Here is a 15,307-nt window from a genome sequence, read left to right as displayed (position 1 = left end):
GGAAAAAATGCAGAGTTTTCATGCAGTTGGAGGTTAGTAAACTGGTACAGGCTGGTGCCTATGACCTTTCCCCTGTTCTATATATTCCTCAGCCCCAGTAGAGAGGAAACTTGCATCCTGTTTCTTTTGCAGGTGACTTATTTAGAAAAAAAAGTGACAGAACTGGAAAATGATAGCATGACAAATGGTGACCTGAAGAGCAAATTGAAACAGGAGAACACACAGCTAGTTCACAGGTAACTGAGCACACTGCCTACTGTTGCCTTTCCGTCATCTCCAGAAGCAGAGTGTAATGAGAAACTCCAAAGAACTAAGATACCACTGATAATATTTTTGACTGTCTGCTCGGGAAGCCAGAAAACAGTCCTCAAATGTTTGTTTGAACCTTGACTTTGAAAAAGAGGAAGAAAATGGTGTGTTGAAAATTAGTTCCTCTGTTATGAGACTTGTAGCCTGGCATATATTAACTAGGAAGAGTTTTGGGGATAGCAACTGTGGTTTCCATGGCAACTATGTGCCTAACCCACTGATGGGCTTTATCACAAGGAATAAAGAACACATCTTCCTGCCATAACGGCCATGCAGGTGTGGTAATGGAGAGAATGGAAAGGAATTGGAGTGTGAGTGAAAAAGAGGCAAAGTGGGAGGCCAGCTCCTGTCCTTCCCAGATGTGACCTTGCTGTGGTGGGGCAACAGTTTCTTTGGCTGCTTAAAAACTATCCTCCAAAGCTCACTAGATGGGGCTTACACAAAAGCAGAACTAGCATTAGTCTGTTAAATGGAGGTGGTCAAGAGAGGTGGTAAGTGGGAATGGAGTCCACTGGGCCCACTATTTTTATGAACAGTTTTATTTCTTTCAAGAAATTCAATCTATAGTACACATTTTTTCTAAAAAAAATCCCCTTTATCCTTATGGAAATGGGTGTGGTCATCATGTGAGCACACTTTAAAATTGTGTGAAGGGGGCTTAGTGGGGAGCCAGTTACCTTGTGTGCCATGAAATCCAGTTCTTCTTCCTTTATTGATCGTGTTGTTTTATATGAACAAGGCACAAAGAACTACTGCTAACTGCAGAAATTACAATCAACTATGTTTTTTTGAGATGCCAGCAAATGGACGCAGCATCCCATGGGCCATATAATTAAGGAACAAGTCACTTCAATTGCCTTTTGGTTTGGCAGTTGCCAAATCCAGTAGATACTTAAAGGAATGGAATGCAGAAGTGTGTACTTGCAAGCAGATATGTTGAGCTATTGGGTAAACATGAAATCACTTTGCTAGAGTTCATGAATTAGAAGAACTGTTGAAAGACCAAGAGGCATCAGCTGAACAGACTCTGGAAGAAGAGCTAAGGAGGCACAGAGAAGCATACAGCAAATATGAAAAGGAGAAGAGCACTGAAATTGAGCTGCTCAACACAAGGTACTGTTTATACAGATAGTGGCTCTCTTCAGCCACCATGTTGTTATCTAAGTTGCTACAGATGTTTTAAAATGGCTTTACTGCAAGTAGTTAAGGCCTACTTCTCATGCTTGTGCACACAATTATGTACAGAAAGGTATCATGTGGTACCTTGCTATTACTGTACAGATACAGAATTGGCATTGATTTCTGCCATAGCTGTATAAATGGCTGTCATTATCACAGTAACAGTCATTGGTTGTATCCCTCTCTCCACTACAGCCTTCCAGTCCTGGATCCCATGACTTCAAAAACAAACTGCGGCTGGTGGTTGGGAGGGGGGGGGGGGGGGACATGGGGAAGATCTGCGATCCTTGCATCTGTAGGATCCAACACATTGTTTGCATATAATGTGACCATGTGAATGTATGAAGTTGTAAGTGTAGAAGCGAACCTGTCACAGTTGGTATTGTGGCTTGGACTATATGAATTCTGTATTTTTAAAAAAAAAATCTACACCCAGGCAACCCAGATTCTTTGCCAAGAAAAGCTGTGCTTAGTGGGGATTTGAACCTAGTCTGACACTAATCATTACACCACATTATAACAAGTGATTGACAGAGAAACACCTTTGGATCTTAACAGTAATACAGCATTAAATTGTTCACAGCTAAGGGCCATTATAACACAAAGTTGCTCTGAGTCACAGACGGTTTCAGTACACCCATTACAAGAATTAGATCTTGAGGGTCTTGCTGCCTTTGTTGGAACAAGGAAAAAGTTCAAAATAGGTAGCTATGTTTGTCTATAGCAGTAGAAAACAAAGAGTCCAGTAGCACCTTAAAGACTAACAGAAAACCTCAGCTATACCTGAAGAAGTGAGCAGTGACTCACAAAAGCTGATATCCTGCTGCAAATTTTGTTAGCCTTTAAGGTGCTACTGGACTTTTGCTCTTTTCTACTGGAGCAAGGGAGAAGTTTGATTTTTAAACCCCTGCCTTGGTTCTATGTATTGTATGTTTTTTGAAACATTTTTTCCTTCTTTAGATGGTACTTAGTTGTCCTTTAATGCCTGTACCAAGGATAGCTTTCCCTGTCCAATCATTTCATTGTTCTCCTTCAATTTCAGGGTTCAACAGCTTGAAGAAGAAAACTGTGAGCTCACAACTACTGTTTTACGACTGAAATCACAAACTGAGAGGCTAGATGAGGTAACAAGAGCCCCTTGTCCTGTGTCACTTTCCTTCCCACATTGGTTTCAATGGGCCTTGCTCAGTTCAGATGAGTTTGAGTGCTTTGAAGATCATTTCAGGCATTCAGTTAAGGCTCAGCATTGTTGTGATCAAAATGCAGACATAAAAAATGTACATATGATATGAAAATCTCTGTGTTACATTTGGCAGCATTCATTCAATGCGATAGGAAGCAAAGAAAGGGGAGGCAATACTGCTTATTGGACCTAGGAGGCTTTTAAAGGCTTGCAAAGAAAGAGATTTTAAGGCATACTGTCTTCAGGGCTTTCAGTTCACCTCCAACTTATGGCAACCATATTTAATGTCCTCCAAAACATCCTATTGATAACAGCCTTGCTCAGGTTGGCAAACTGAGGGTTGTGGCTTCCATGTTTGAGTCAATCCATCTGATGTTGGGTCTTCCTCTTTTCCTGCTGTCTTTAAATTTTTCTTAGTGTTATTGACTTTTCTAGAAACTCCTGTCTTCTCATGATGTGACCAAAGTACAATAGCATTGGTTTAGTCATTTTAGCTTCTAGGGAGAATTCAAGCTTGATTTGATGTAGAATCAGTGGGGAGGGGTATAAAAAACAATGTTGCTTGGGCTATGATCATGCAGTTGAAGAAAAAGGAGGGGTAGAGCCACCCCACCACCCTGGAAAACAAAATCTTAAAGGGAAAGGCACCTTTTTAAACAGCACTTATATTCTGTACTTAAAAAGAATATTCTCTTGGGTGTCATAGTCAGTGAACTAGAGTGAGAAACTTGAAGGCTCTTTGGCCCCACGGAAGACTGTAATTGACACAGTCATCAATGTGCTGCTTTTAATCACAAGTTTGAGGCTATACAAAGCTGTCTCTTGAGCAGATGGATTGTTGTTCTTTGAAACAAAGGCATAGGAATGTTGTCACAGTCAGGAAATGGATTGGAAGCTCTGAGCAGCAATAGTAGGGGACGGTGAGTAGGATTGCCAGTAGGCCTGGAGAAAAACATCCTGTCTGTGGAGAATGTCTACAGAGGCTGAACATGTGGAAATGGGCAGCTGAAGGCATGGAGATAAGTAGCATCCTCTTAAGGCTGTATTAAAGGGATAGGACATTTGTTTTTCCCAGGCAGCTGGCAACCCTAAGAATAAGAAGCACAATAGGTTATTTGTTTATCTATTTAACAATAATCTCTAGAGGACTTAGAGCTATTGTTGCTGTCTTTGCCCAGTAGTACTTGGAATCATAGAGTTTGAAGGGACCTCCAAAGTCATCTAGTCCAACCCCCCCCCCCCCCCCCATGCACAATGCAGGAAATTCACAAATACTTCCCACCAACACCCAGTGACCCTTGTTCCATGCCCAGAAGATGGCAAAAAACCTCCAGGATCCCTGGCCAAACTGGCCTGGAGAAATGTTGCTTCCTGACCCCAAGCTGGTGATCAGCTTTTCCCTGGGTGTGTAAAAAAGGGCCATGAGAACTAAGCACTGATGCAACCCTTCCTGCCCTTCCTGTTATGTTTTGCCTAAGTTCACAGAAGCAGCATTGCTGTCAGATGGCCATCTAGCCCTGTTTAAAAATCTCCAAAGAAGGAGAGCCTGTTCCACTGAAGATCTGCTCTGTCAGGAAGTTCTTCCTAATGTTTAGTAGCTAAAAACTCTTGATTTAATTTCAACCCATTGGTTCTGGCCTGACCTTCTGGAGCAACAGAAAACAACCGTTTTCATCTGCCTGTCCTGCTAGTTCACTTGGGGTCTCTGCAATTTATGCATGGACTGCAACCCTGAGAGCATGGATCACAGATGACTTCTGTTGTTTTTTCAAAAACTGCCTCTGGGGGCACAGAACATTACTTAAGTTGCCAGTACTTCAGTTTTTTGCCCAGGGACTTGAGTAATACAAATCCCTCTTGAAAGCAAGTTTCAATGAATTCTCCTGAACTTGTGGTCAAGTAAATCTACGTAAGATCAGACTTAATACTTTTTCTGATTCAAAACTCTGCATCTTTTCAGGTGTTCCCCTTTGAGCAGCTTACTCTACTTGTTTGAGACTGTTTTGTTCTGTTTTAATTCTGGGAGAGCACTCAGATATGCCAGTTCTCCAACATGCCCCTAGGAAGTAACACCGTTCCAGGAGGGCAGGGTCATATACATTGACTGCAAATCAGGGGCAGCTTGTAAATACTCTTTTCATTGTGCTCAGGAAAGGCAACGAATGTCTGACAGATTAGAAGACACCAGTCTGCGGCTCAAAGATGAGATGGATTTATATAAAAGAATGATGGACAAACTCAGAAGGAATAGACTGGAATTTAACAAGGAGAGGGAGGCAACTCAGGAGGTGGGTAATGATGCTTGCAGCACAGGTTGCCTAGTTTTGTTTTTATTTATTTATTTATTTTTATTTTATTCGATTTATATCCCGCCCTACCCCACCGAGGCAGGCTCAGGGCAGCTTACAACACAAAAACTAACAACTCAATTTAAAATACCTTAATAATACATTGATAATTATAATTATACAATAAAATACATATAAAATACATAAAAACATGTAAAACTCACTTCAGTATGTGCTATGCTACCTTCTTTAAATCAATTCTTCAATATTCCAGTATTAAAAATCTGATGTTCGAGATTTGAATATTCAGGCATTTTGATAACAATTAATTATATGCCAACCGGAAGAGGGCTGTTTTGCAGGCCCTGCAGAACTGTTCAAGGTTCCGCAGGGCCCTTACCTCCTCCGGGAGCTGATTCCACCAACAGGGAGCTGCAATCGAGAAGGCCCTGTCTCTGGTCACTTTCAGACGGGCCTCCTTAGGCCCAGGGATTGTAAGAAGGTTTTGGGACCCCGATCTCAGCAGTCTCTGGGGAACATGTGGGGAGAGACGGTCCCTAAGGTAGGCAGGTCCCAGGCCATAAAGGGCTTTAAAGGTCATGACCAGCACCTTGTACCGAACTCGGTATGTTATCGGCAGCCAGTGCAGTCCCCAAAGCCCCAGCTGAATGTGTTCCCGCCTAGGGAGCCCTAACAACAGCCAGGCAGCGGCATTCTGCACTAGCTGCAACTTCCGGGTTCGGCACAGGGGCAGCCCCATGTAGAGGGCATTGCAGTAGTCTAACCTCGAGGTGACTGTTTCATTTTTCCATGAAATTGAAACTTTGCTTAGTAATAAAAGGAAATGCTCAAAATTAACTCATCAAAAGAGTATTACCATGGAGTTTAAAACTCCCCCCCCGCCCCCCCCCCCCAAAAAAAAGTTATTAGGAACATCAGCTAGCTGGTGCAGTTGACTGTATTACTAAAACTCTAAAGCAATAGCTTTCAAATTGTGTTCCTAAAAATTGGGGGTGGGAGGAGAGATTATATGCGGATTTCAACAAGAAGACCAATAAAGGCAGTGAGTGTTGGCCTAGAATCTCGCAATGAGGTAGTCAAGGCTTCTCAGAGTTTCCATCTGAGCTCTTTTTGAACTGAGTGCAAAGTTTTCTGAACTCTGATACTTTGGGAAGGGGAGAGTTTAGTTCAGCACCATTAAGTATCTCAGTCACCAGTTCTCCATGCCAATTTACTTTTGCAAAGGAGAATTAGCAGCAGTGAGGCCATCTGGATGTGGAGACCACTCATTCAAGCTTTAAACATCCACTGACAGCTAGCAGCCCTGACAGCTACATATCTCTACTCTCTGGCATACTATTCTGTTAATGTCCACAAGAGAAGATAAGTTTTATGCATGAATCCTTCACTGCTGCCAATCGTCTGTTTTACTGTCACCCCATTCTCTTGCCAGGCCAACTTTGGGAACAGAGGCAGTAGCCAGGAAAGCTGGTGAGGAGGGCAAGTTATAGGCAAGGTCCCTTTCACCTGACTTTTTTCCCTGGGTTTTGTGCAGCTTATTGAAGATCTACGAAAGGAGTTGGAGCACCTGCAGTTGTATAAACTTGAGTGTGAGCGGCCAGGTCGTGGGAGAAGCTCTTGCTCTAGCTTGAGTGAATTCAATGCAAAGGCAAGAGAAGTGGAAATGGAGCATGAAATTAAACGCCTAAAGCAGGTGAGGTGTCATTGGGACTGGGATGGGAAAATAGGGGAGGATATGTTGACAGATGTCTACAAGGAGCTGTTGGAGGGAAGGTCAAAGGATCTGCAACTTCCCCAGAGGTTTTGGTTGACTGAAATGGAGGAGTCATCTCGTTTGGCTGCCTAAAAGGCTTTCAAGTACTGCCTGCTGGAGAACGTAAACAGTGCAGAGAACGTAAACATGCACAAGCCCCATTAAAAGAGCAGAGAGTACACTTTGACAATGGGCTACAGCTGATGCTTTCACTTATCACTTTTGCTATCAGCACAAGTCATCATTTTGAATCACACAGCTGACTGTGGCATCCACATGACCACCTGGGGGCTTGTGTACACATGCCCATGTTCAGGCTTTAAGTTATGAATTTGAAGACACATTGAGCAGTCAGTCATATACCACTGCTTCATACCATGAAACGTCTCATTCTAACAAACCTAGGGTGATAGCATGAAGCAGAAAGCCAACTGCATGAATTACACTTGGTGTCACACATGATATGAAAACATTGTATGGCTGACTAGTGTAATTGAAAATGGATGGGACAAGTATGTGAAAATCCAAAATTGTCTATTGAAAGTGACAGAAACTGGCATGAGATGGCATGAGATGTACAGCAAAAGAAAAGTCTTCCTCTCTGCACCTTCCAAGAAGGTTCCCACATGTTTTATGGTTTAGTAATGCCCTCAGCTCCAGGGCTGATTGTGCAGGCTAGCAAATTAGTTGGCTAGGTGAAATTACCCTGTGAGGAGTCTGGTTGAGGTATGGATCCATAACCTGCAGAACTGAACTCAAACGTCTTAATTGCATGGCAGCCATGGGTACAGTTTGGGAAGCTGCAAACTGTAAAGGTCTAAGCCAGGGATCCCCAAGTTGGTGCTCATGAATGTGTTTCCTGGTATCCACTTGCTGTTCCCCAAAACAGAGAGCCATTCCTTCCCTCACCTCACTGGAGCAGGAGGTATTTTGAGAGGGTTATTTGAGGGGGATTCCAAACTGGCCTGTTTCTCTAATACTTGCACTATTTGCTTATTTATTTCTTCCTGAGAACCCAGGTAATATTTCTCTGTAGCTTTTGCATTCTTTTTCACCTAGGTGCTGTCCCAGTTCTTAAAAGTCCTAGTATGTAGCAATTTTAGATGTTTCTGGTACAGTTATGGCATACTACTTTTCAAGTGTGAACTAACATGATGGTATTTCTAGTACTGCTGTTGCCTGATTTTTAGGGGCATGGTGAAGAATATGCTCAGTGATATGCAGTTCTGTCTGTTGCTCTTCTACCATTGCTGGTTCTAGAAACAGATCTAAAAACTAGGGCATATAGGTGTGCCAAAATTGACAAGGGGCTGATTGATCATGTCTTATTTTTGCCTGAGAGTTGCAATAGGATCTTGGAAGTGGAGGGAAAACTATTTCAAGTCCACTTTTAAAAATTAAAATATGTAGTATACATTCTGACTTCACCCCGTCCTGTATCGTCCAGGCTAGCCCAATCTCATGAAATCTCAGAAACTAAGCAGGGTCAGCCCTAGTTTAGTGCTTGGATGGGAGACCACCAAGGAAGCCTAGGGTTGCTACACAAAGGCAAGAAATGGGGCAGGCAATAGCAATTCACCTCTGAATATCTCTAACCTTGAAAACCATACAGAGTCGCTGTAGCTTGATGGCCAGAGAGAGAGAGAACCTGGCTGGCACTACCTCTTTTGAGGGAGGGATGATATGAAATTGATATGGTCTCTTTTACCTGGAGTTTCCCTTCATTTTCAAAGTTAAGGGGGAGCGGGGAAATTAACAAATCTATTGCCAGTATCACCATATTTTTGCCCCTGTACAGGAAAAAAGGGTGAGCAGAGTTTCATTATGCTCAGCCCCTGGGCATGTGGGGGCAGAAACTTTATTGAAGGAAAGAGTGACTTCATTTCACTGCTGCTGCACCTCTTTCAGTATTGGCCTCAGAGACTCTTTATATGGAAAAAGGTGGCCAGTTGGCAATTGCTCTACAGGTAGCGGTGGCTGTAGGTTGTCAAGAATGAAGTGCACAAGACTTTCACCTCCAGAAGGAATACCTTTAATCTGTTGCATAAGAACTCCATATTGTGCAGTTAGCATAGAATCAGGCTAGAGCTCTGTATAGTATTAGCAGAAGCATTTGTTGATGGTGATGCTCTGAACCACCTCAGGTATGCTGAATTGTTGCCTTTTTAGTAAAATGTCAAATATGTGTGTGTGAAAGACTTGTGTTTGTTAACAGCTTGTGTTGTATACTGCATTGTTAAATTGTAAGCTGCCTCTAACAGGAGGCATAGAAGTAGTCTAGATAAATGACCTTCCTTGCTCATCTCCATCACTTCTCAACAGGAAAACCAGAAACTTCGTGATCAGAATGATGACCTTAATGGGCAGATCCTTAGTCTTAGTCTTTATGAGGCCAAGAATCTCTTTGCAACCCAGACAAAAGCCCAGTCGCTGGCTGCCGAAATTGACTCCGCCTCCAGAGACGAGGTGAGATGCTTAACTGTCATCCCTTCCAGCTGACGACTTGCAAGCATGGGAGAAAGCAAAGCAAAAACAGCATTCTGTTTCTCTGTAAACAGCCTGCAAAACCAACAGTTGTAAACACTGGAATTAATGAAATCCAGCTTTAACTTGACAAGGTTGCTTTAGGGTCTATGATTCAAACATCTGATTCATTGTGGCCAAATTGTAAGGCTTCCTGTATGTCAGGGTTGGCAGCAATTCCAATCATTTTTGCACCTTTTTATGTCCATCCCAAGATATTTGGGGACCTTGTTATGCTACTTCTCTTTTTGCAAACACCTTTGCATTCCAGTGAGGTGGGGCAGGGAAAATAGATGGCAAATCTTTTTAGTTGTCTATGATCCATTTAGGAACTGATGGAGAAACATATGTGGTGAAACTGGATTGGGAGCCACCCCTGCCTTGTGTTGAATGAGCAAGCCTAGGAGTCTCAAACTTTTTTGAGCCTGCTGGTACCCTTGGATTTCTGATACGGGATGGTGGAGCTAACCAAATGGTCAGGGAAGTGAGGCTATGCATCACTCTAATAGCAGTTCTTCAATATTTCAGGCAGAAGCTGTGTTTAATAGGATGCCTTTAAAATGAACATCTTGTTTAATATTTTTTTTTTTTGCATACACACAGCTTTCTTTTCAGTCATGCAGTGAAGATCCTTGTGCTATGGTGGCAGCTGCTGCTGAGGCAGTTTTTTAAAAATCTGCACAGCCAGTCAGAAGCCCTGTTGGGTGAAAGCCCCACCTGGCCCTGCTCATTTTTTTTAAAGTAAAAACCAGAAGAGTTGTTGGTGCATGCAGTGATGTGGACCTCTGCTGTAGATCCCTGCTAGATATCTAGATCCATGGCCTGATAAGTCTTGCTTGAATCCTATTCTTGGGCTGTACACATTCCTCATTCAGCATTCATGTATTGGTGCTCAGGCACAATTCTTCTTATTGCTGACAGACTTGAAAGAGATACTGAGCCATAAAATTGGGAAGCATATTGAGGGTGGGTGAGCAGCCACCACTGCAGTGAGCCAGCCACACTCATCCCATGCAGAGACTGCCTAGAGTTATGCACAAGCATGGTGAGTGAGGCAGCAGATATCATTACAAGTGAGTGAGCTGGCTATTTACAAGTGGCTGACATGGCCAGTGAGCAAATGGGCTACCCAAGGGAGGTGCTGCCACTACAAGGGAGTGACCTAGTTGCTCCAATAGCTCACAAATAGCCACCAGCTCTTCTTGCTTTCCATACTGGAGTAGAGGGGGAGCTTTCCAGGGCTGTTTTAGCCTTCCAGTCTGCCCCTTCATTGATGTATGTTAAGATTTCTAGCAGGTGCAAAGTAATACACCAGACGTTGGTTGGTGGTCCCCTGCTTACTCTCAGCCTCTCTCCCCAACCCTATTCTATAGCCTTGCTGCATGTTAAATTCATGTTTGTGTCATGCAGAAACTTCTGGTGAAGCCTGTGTCTCTTAGAAGGCTGAAGTATTAGATATAAAAACAAATCAGAAACTTGAAATGAAGCATGTTTCAGTTGTGTTATTTAAGTGAGAATGTGATTTAATATTTAGGGAGCTTATAGGAAGGAGCTATTGCATGGGGACAGGGAACCAGAGCAGAAGATTCAGAAGGTTCCTAAGGCTTATGAACATCCAGAGTCCCTAAAGGTACAACGCAGCAGAACATGGACAGCGGTGGGTGGCAGATGAGTAGCTTTAGATTTGTGCAGTTTATTAATTTAAAAAAAGGATTTCACCATATCGCAGCATTTGAAGTTTTATGAAGATGGACCCTCCTTCTAAAAGTGATCGCATCCTTGCATTAGATCAAGTTGGGTAGTCATGTTAGTGTGTCTGCAGCAGCAGAAAAGAGCAGGAATCCAGTAGCACTTTAAAGACTAACAAAAGTTGTGGCAGGGTATGAGCGTTTGTGAGTCGCTGCTCACTTCTTCAGATACAGCTAGAATGTGAGTCCATCTGGAGGAATGCTTTTCTCTCTTGGCTCCTTCCTTTATCTCATTTAGCTTCTACATGCATATGGCATGCCAGACTCTGAGAGGCATCCTCTGCCCACCTCCCACCTCCACTGTTTCATTTTCAACAGTCCCGGCCTTTCAAGCACTCAAAGGTTTTATTTTTATTTTATTTTATTTCATTTCATTTGATTTATATCCCGCCCTACCCCACCGAAGCGGGCTTTTGTAATCCTACCTGGTTAGTCAGAGTGGGTTTATGACTGACCCTTTAGATGCCTCCATATCTTCAGACATATTGTTGACCATATTACAGAATGTTCAGCAGCAATATTTCTACCCCATCCTCAGCCAAGGATGTTTCTCCTACCATTTTTTATTCTAGAATTAAAAGCTCTGTCCCAGATTAGAATGCCTGTTCCTAGTAACGTACAAATGTGTAAATTTTGCATAACTGGTTCAGCTTTCAGAATCTAGTTTTTTTTAAAGAACCCTTCTTCATGGCATACCCTTAGCTTTAAAAGCAGGATTCTATTTCAGATTATGCCCAGAATTAAACTTTCAACAAGGTTTTAAAGGATATATTTATATCTTGGATATATTTCAGACTAATTGAGTATGGAAATTTTTTTTTAAATACTGGTGATTCTAGGAATCAACTTTCCCTTGGTTGGAAGGATAAATCGGGAAAGAACTGTGACAATCAGCATGTTCCACTAATGGATTGCCATATCCAATCCATTAGATTAGATTAACAATAATCCTCATCCTCTTTCTTTTTTGCTATAGCCAATTCCAGGGCGTTTTTTGTAGCAGGATCTCTTTTGCATCCATGATGTAGCCAGTACTCCAGGAGTTTACAGTAGGCCCTGTAAGAAGAGCCCTGTGGGCTCTTGGAGGATTGGCTCCATCAGGGGGGGGTGTAGCCTAATATGCAAAAGAGTTCCTGCTATTAAAAAAGCCCTGGCCAATTCCCAGCTTCCTATCACACTAGTATGACTAAGAAAAAGAACTGAAGCTTAGGCTGTACCCATGGTGCTGGTTTGATTTTTTAATAGCTAGGGTCTCCAAAGGCAGGGAATATTCCCTTTAAATTCTTTGCTAAAGGACACAGATGCATTTGGGAGAACAGTGCTATGGTTGAGACACAGCCTATCTGCCACCCATGACATGAGGTAATTGTTGATTACACATGACATGAGAGCTGGTAGGGTGTTAAAGGTTATCTATTACAGCCCCTAGTTCTGAGCAGGAAATCCAAAGCTAGAGCATCCCCAGCAAATAGACACTGCTGTAGCCCCAGCGTGAAGACACCCAGCATCTTGCCAAGGAGCTTCCATTGAGTTAAGAGGACAAACTAAATGGACCCCAACTGTGGGGGAATAGAAGCTTGGACAGTGTTTAGAAGAGGAGGCCTGGGACTGCCCAAGGCAATGCCCTCAGTGACATGGGTGAATGGAGGAGGAAAAGGAGGGAGATAGAGACTAGAAATCTCTCTGTCTTTCACCACCTAGAAATGTTTGTTGAAGAATGCAGAGCAGTTGTCACCTTGCAGCAAACATGTTATGACTGCCATTTCTTCTTTCAGCTCATGGAAGCCCTTAAAGAACAAGAGGAGATAAACTACCGATTGCGCCAATATATGGACAAGATTATCCTCGCTATTCTAGACCATAACCCATCCATCCTGGAAATAAAAAACTGAAGACCCAGAACCAGAAAGGAAAAAAGCAGAGACTTGTACCTCTTACAATGCTGCTAGATCCAAACATCACTCTGCTATTGTAAATAAATAAAACTATAAATATATATATATATATCATATATATATTATATAATTTCTGTGGATACACAGGGCGTGTTTATATGAGGTTTGGTCCACTTGGTCTGTGAATCCTAATTTGGCTGGGTCTGTTTCTCATGCACTTTCACCACTTTGGGGGAAGGGATACTGTTACTGGATTGTAATGACATAATTGTGTAACTGGATTTTGCACTGCTTTAGATACTGGACAGAAATGACACTACCTCTAGCTGCAAGGTTAAATGACAATGGAAAACTGTTTAGTGCCAATCCCCTTCCTCATCCAAAACAAAGCTGAGTTTCTTCCTTTTGGTCTCATCTCATCCCACAAATGTGTTGCATGTCCAGGTTTAATTCTCTGGTGCTCACTATATTGTGTTAAGGGTTTTGTTGTTGCTGCTGGAGTTGTGCTGCTGAAGAAAAAACATTGTGTGCTTCTTCCAAAAGAAGAGAAAAGATTTCAGATAATTATTTTCTTTCTCCCATCTTCCCACACTCCCTCCCCTTCAGCATAAAGCACTTTTCATTCCAGACTGAGCTGGTTATCTTTTTGAATGGTTGGCAGTCTGTGGTACACATATTGTATGTACAAGTATGCATATGTCAACATTCTCCTGGGCCTTGCAGCTGCAAAATCTGTTCTCCTTATGTTTGGCTTCATGTTTTATTACTGCCCTTCCTGAGATCAAGATCTCTGATCCTTACAGAGATCAAGTTCTTAACTGTGTTAGGAAACAACTTCAGACTATCCCTGCCTCTGGGGAAACTCTTTCCATTGTGACGACAAGCTCAGGCACTCCATTTGAAATGTGGAATGGACACAGGGAACCACATGGGTGTGCTCTTGGGGCTAAAAGTTTGCCATTGTAGAGGCTCTGTGCGGCCTTCTTGACAAACAGAAATTGGCAGAGGAAGCTGTCAGTATTTCCCCTGGCATCGTTGTTTGTATGTGACAAAGCCATTAAGGCACAATTTTTAATTAAAAAGAATTGGCACTCCTAAACCTACCCCTTGATTTAGCAAGTGGTCAGAACCTTTCAGATGGTCTGTCACTGTCTGCGTTGTAGAGCAAGGTTAAAATTCCTCTCTGAAGCTTGGGAAGTGTGTGTTCATACGTCACAAAATGTATTCAGCATGGTCACTCTGGAGCTCAGGGTTTGGGTTTTGTGCCATTGAATAGTTGGTCAGGGGCTGGTCACTTTAGAAAAATCAGCAGTGATCACCTGTACCAACTTGCATAGTCATCAGTAGTTATTGAGAGGGCTGCTGTGGGCTGTGCCATCTAAGAGAGCTGGGTATTGCTTTTGTTCTTCTTTTGTCACTTTATGTCTTTGTTTTTAATCCCATTCATTGGGAATTCCCTTCACCTATCACCTAAGGACACTGTAAGAAAGCTGGTAGGGAAATGGCGCTTTCTGTGTTGGCTGGTGGGAAGAGCAATTTTTGTCTTTTTCTGTTAAGAAAGACCTTGTAAGGGCCATTCCCAATATGCTTCTTTATCCAGCATGGAATGTACTTTTGTATAGGAAAAAGCATGTAATCTGCTGTTAAACTTTCGTATGGGTAATTGCACATACATATGTGTCTGAGTATGTGATCATTAAACATGAAGAATGATCTGCATGTGGGCTTCATGCTGTTCCCTACACTAAAGTGCTTCACATGTAGAAAATGCATAATGTGTAATGCAGCCATAAAACTTAAGGACACCTGAATCCATGATCAAGTACTGCATTTCCCCCTTACCTACCTGATTGCAATGCAGTTCCAAGTTAAAGCATTCCTTGTTTTTAAACATTCACTAAGTCAATTGTATCATTAATCCTAAAGCTAGGAACTACAGCTACCAAAAATAAATCAGAAGATCAAATATGCTGGCATTAATCATTTTGATCTCTTATTCTACATATTGGAAAAATAACAGGAATTATTCCAAATGACATTTTTTAAAAAAAGCATTCTAACTTTTACACTTTCTGTCAGCATATTGGATACAGTGCCATTCAAGCCAATGCATTTTGCAGAAGTCTTCCTGTTTCCCTCCTGAGTTCTAAGCATGCAGAAATGGTTCTGTGATAATCTTTGTAGAATTATTCTGTAATCTATACCTTCTCTTTCAGATGATCCCACCCTTTCTGCTCTAAACTGTCTTGTTAGAAGCATGTTGCCCTCTGTTTATTTGGGGGAAGAGATGAGAATAAACTCCCAGAGAATCTTCCTTTCTTAAAATGCATAAGTAGTTAGGACTGAGCTATCTGGCTGTAGATATTCCATATGTACATAGTGTTTACTAAGCTCATGAAATCTTATGC

At 42.2% G+C, this 15,307-nt stretch overlaps 1 protein-coding gene across 2 annotated transcripts in view; it reads left to right on the top strand.

The window, feature by feature from the left end:
• Positions 1 to 14,940, top strand: part of RAB11FIP4 (RAB11 family interacting protein 4) — a 296,785-nt gene extending 281,845 nt beyond the window's left edge. For both annotated transcript variants that reach the window (XM_060252683.1, XM_060252684.1), the window contains 7 exons: positions 133 to 236; positions 1,282 to 1,422; positions 2,531 to 2,612; positions 4,822 to 4,959; positions 6,515 to 6,673; positions 9,056 to 9,199; positions 12,780 to 14,940. In XM_060252683.1, coding sequence (XP_060108666.1) covers positions 133 to 236; positions 1,282 to 1,422; positions 2,531 to 2,612; positions 4,822 to 4,959; positions 6,515 to 6,673; positions 9,056 to 9,199; positions 12,780 to 12,896 — 885 coding nt within the window. In that variant the 3' untranslated portion in view covers positions 12,897 to 14,940. The remainder of the gene's footprint in view (positions 1 to 132; positions 237 to 1,281; positions 1,423 to 2,530; positions 2,613 to 4,821; positions 4,960 to 6,514; positions 6,674 to 9,055; positions 9,200 to 12,779) is intronic.
• Positions 14,941 to 15,307: the final 367 nt, after the last annotated feature.

The sequence above is a fragment of the Heteronotia binoei genome, chromosome 13 (genome assembly GCF_032191835.1).
Source record: "Heteronotia binoei isolate CCM8104 ecotype False Entrance Well chromosome 13, APGP_CSIRO_Hbin_v1, whole genome shotgun sequence".
In the NCBI taxonomy this organism is placed as follows: domain Eukaryota; kingdom Metazoa; phylum Chordata; class Lepidosauria; order Squamata; family Gekkonidae; genus Heteronotia; species Heteronotia binoei.
The sequence above is the reverse complement of the archived record's forward strand: the minus strand, read 5'-3'. Positions and strand labels throughout refer to the sequence as shown.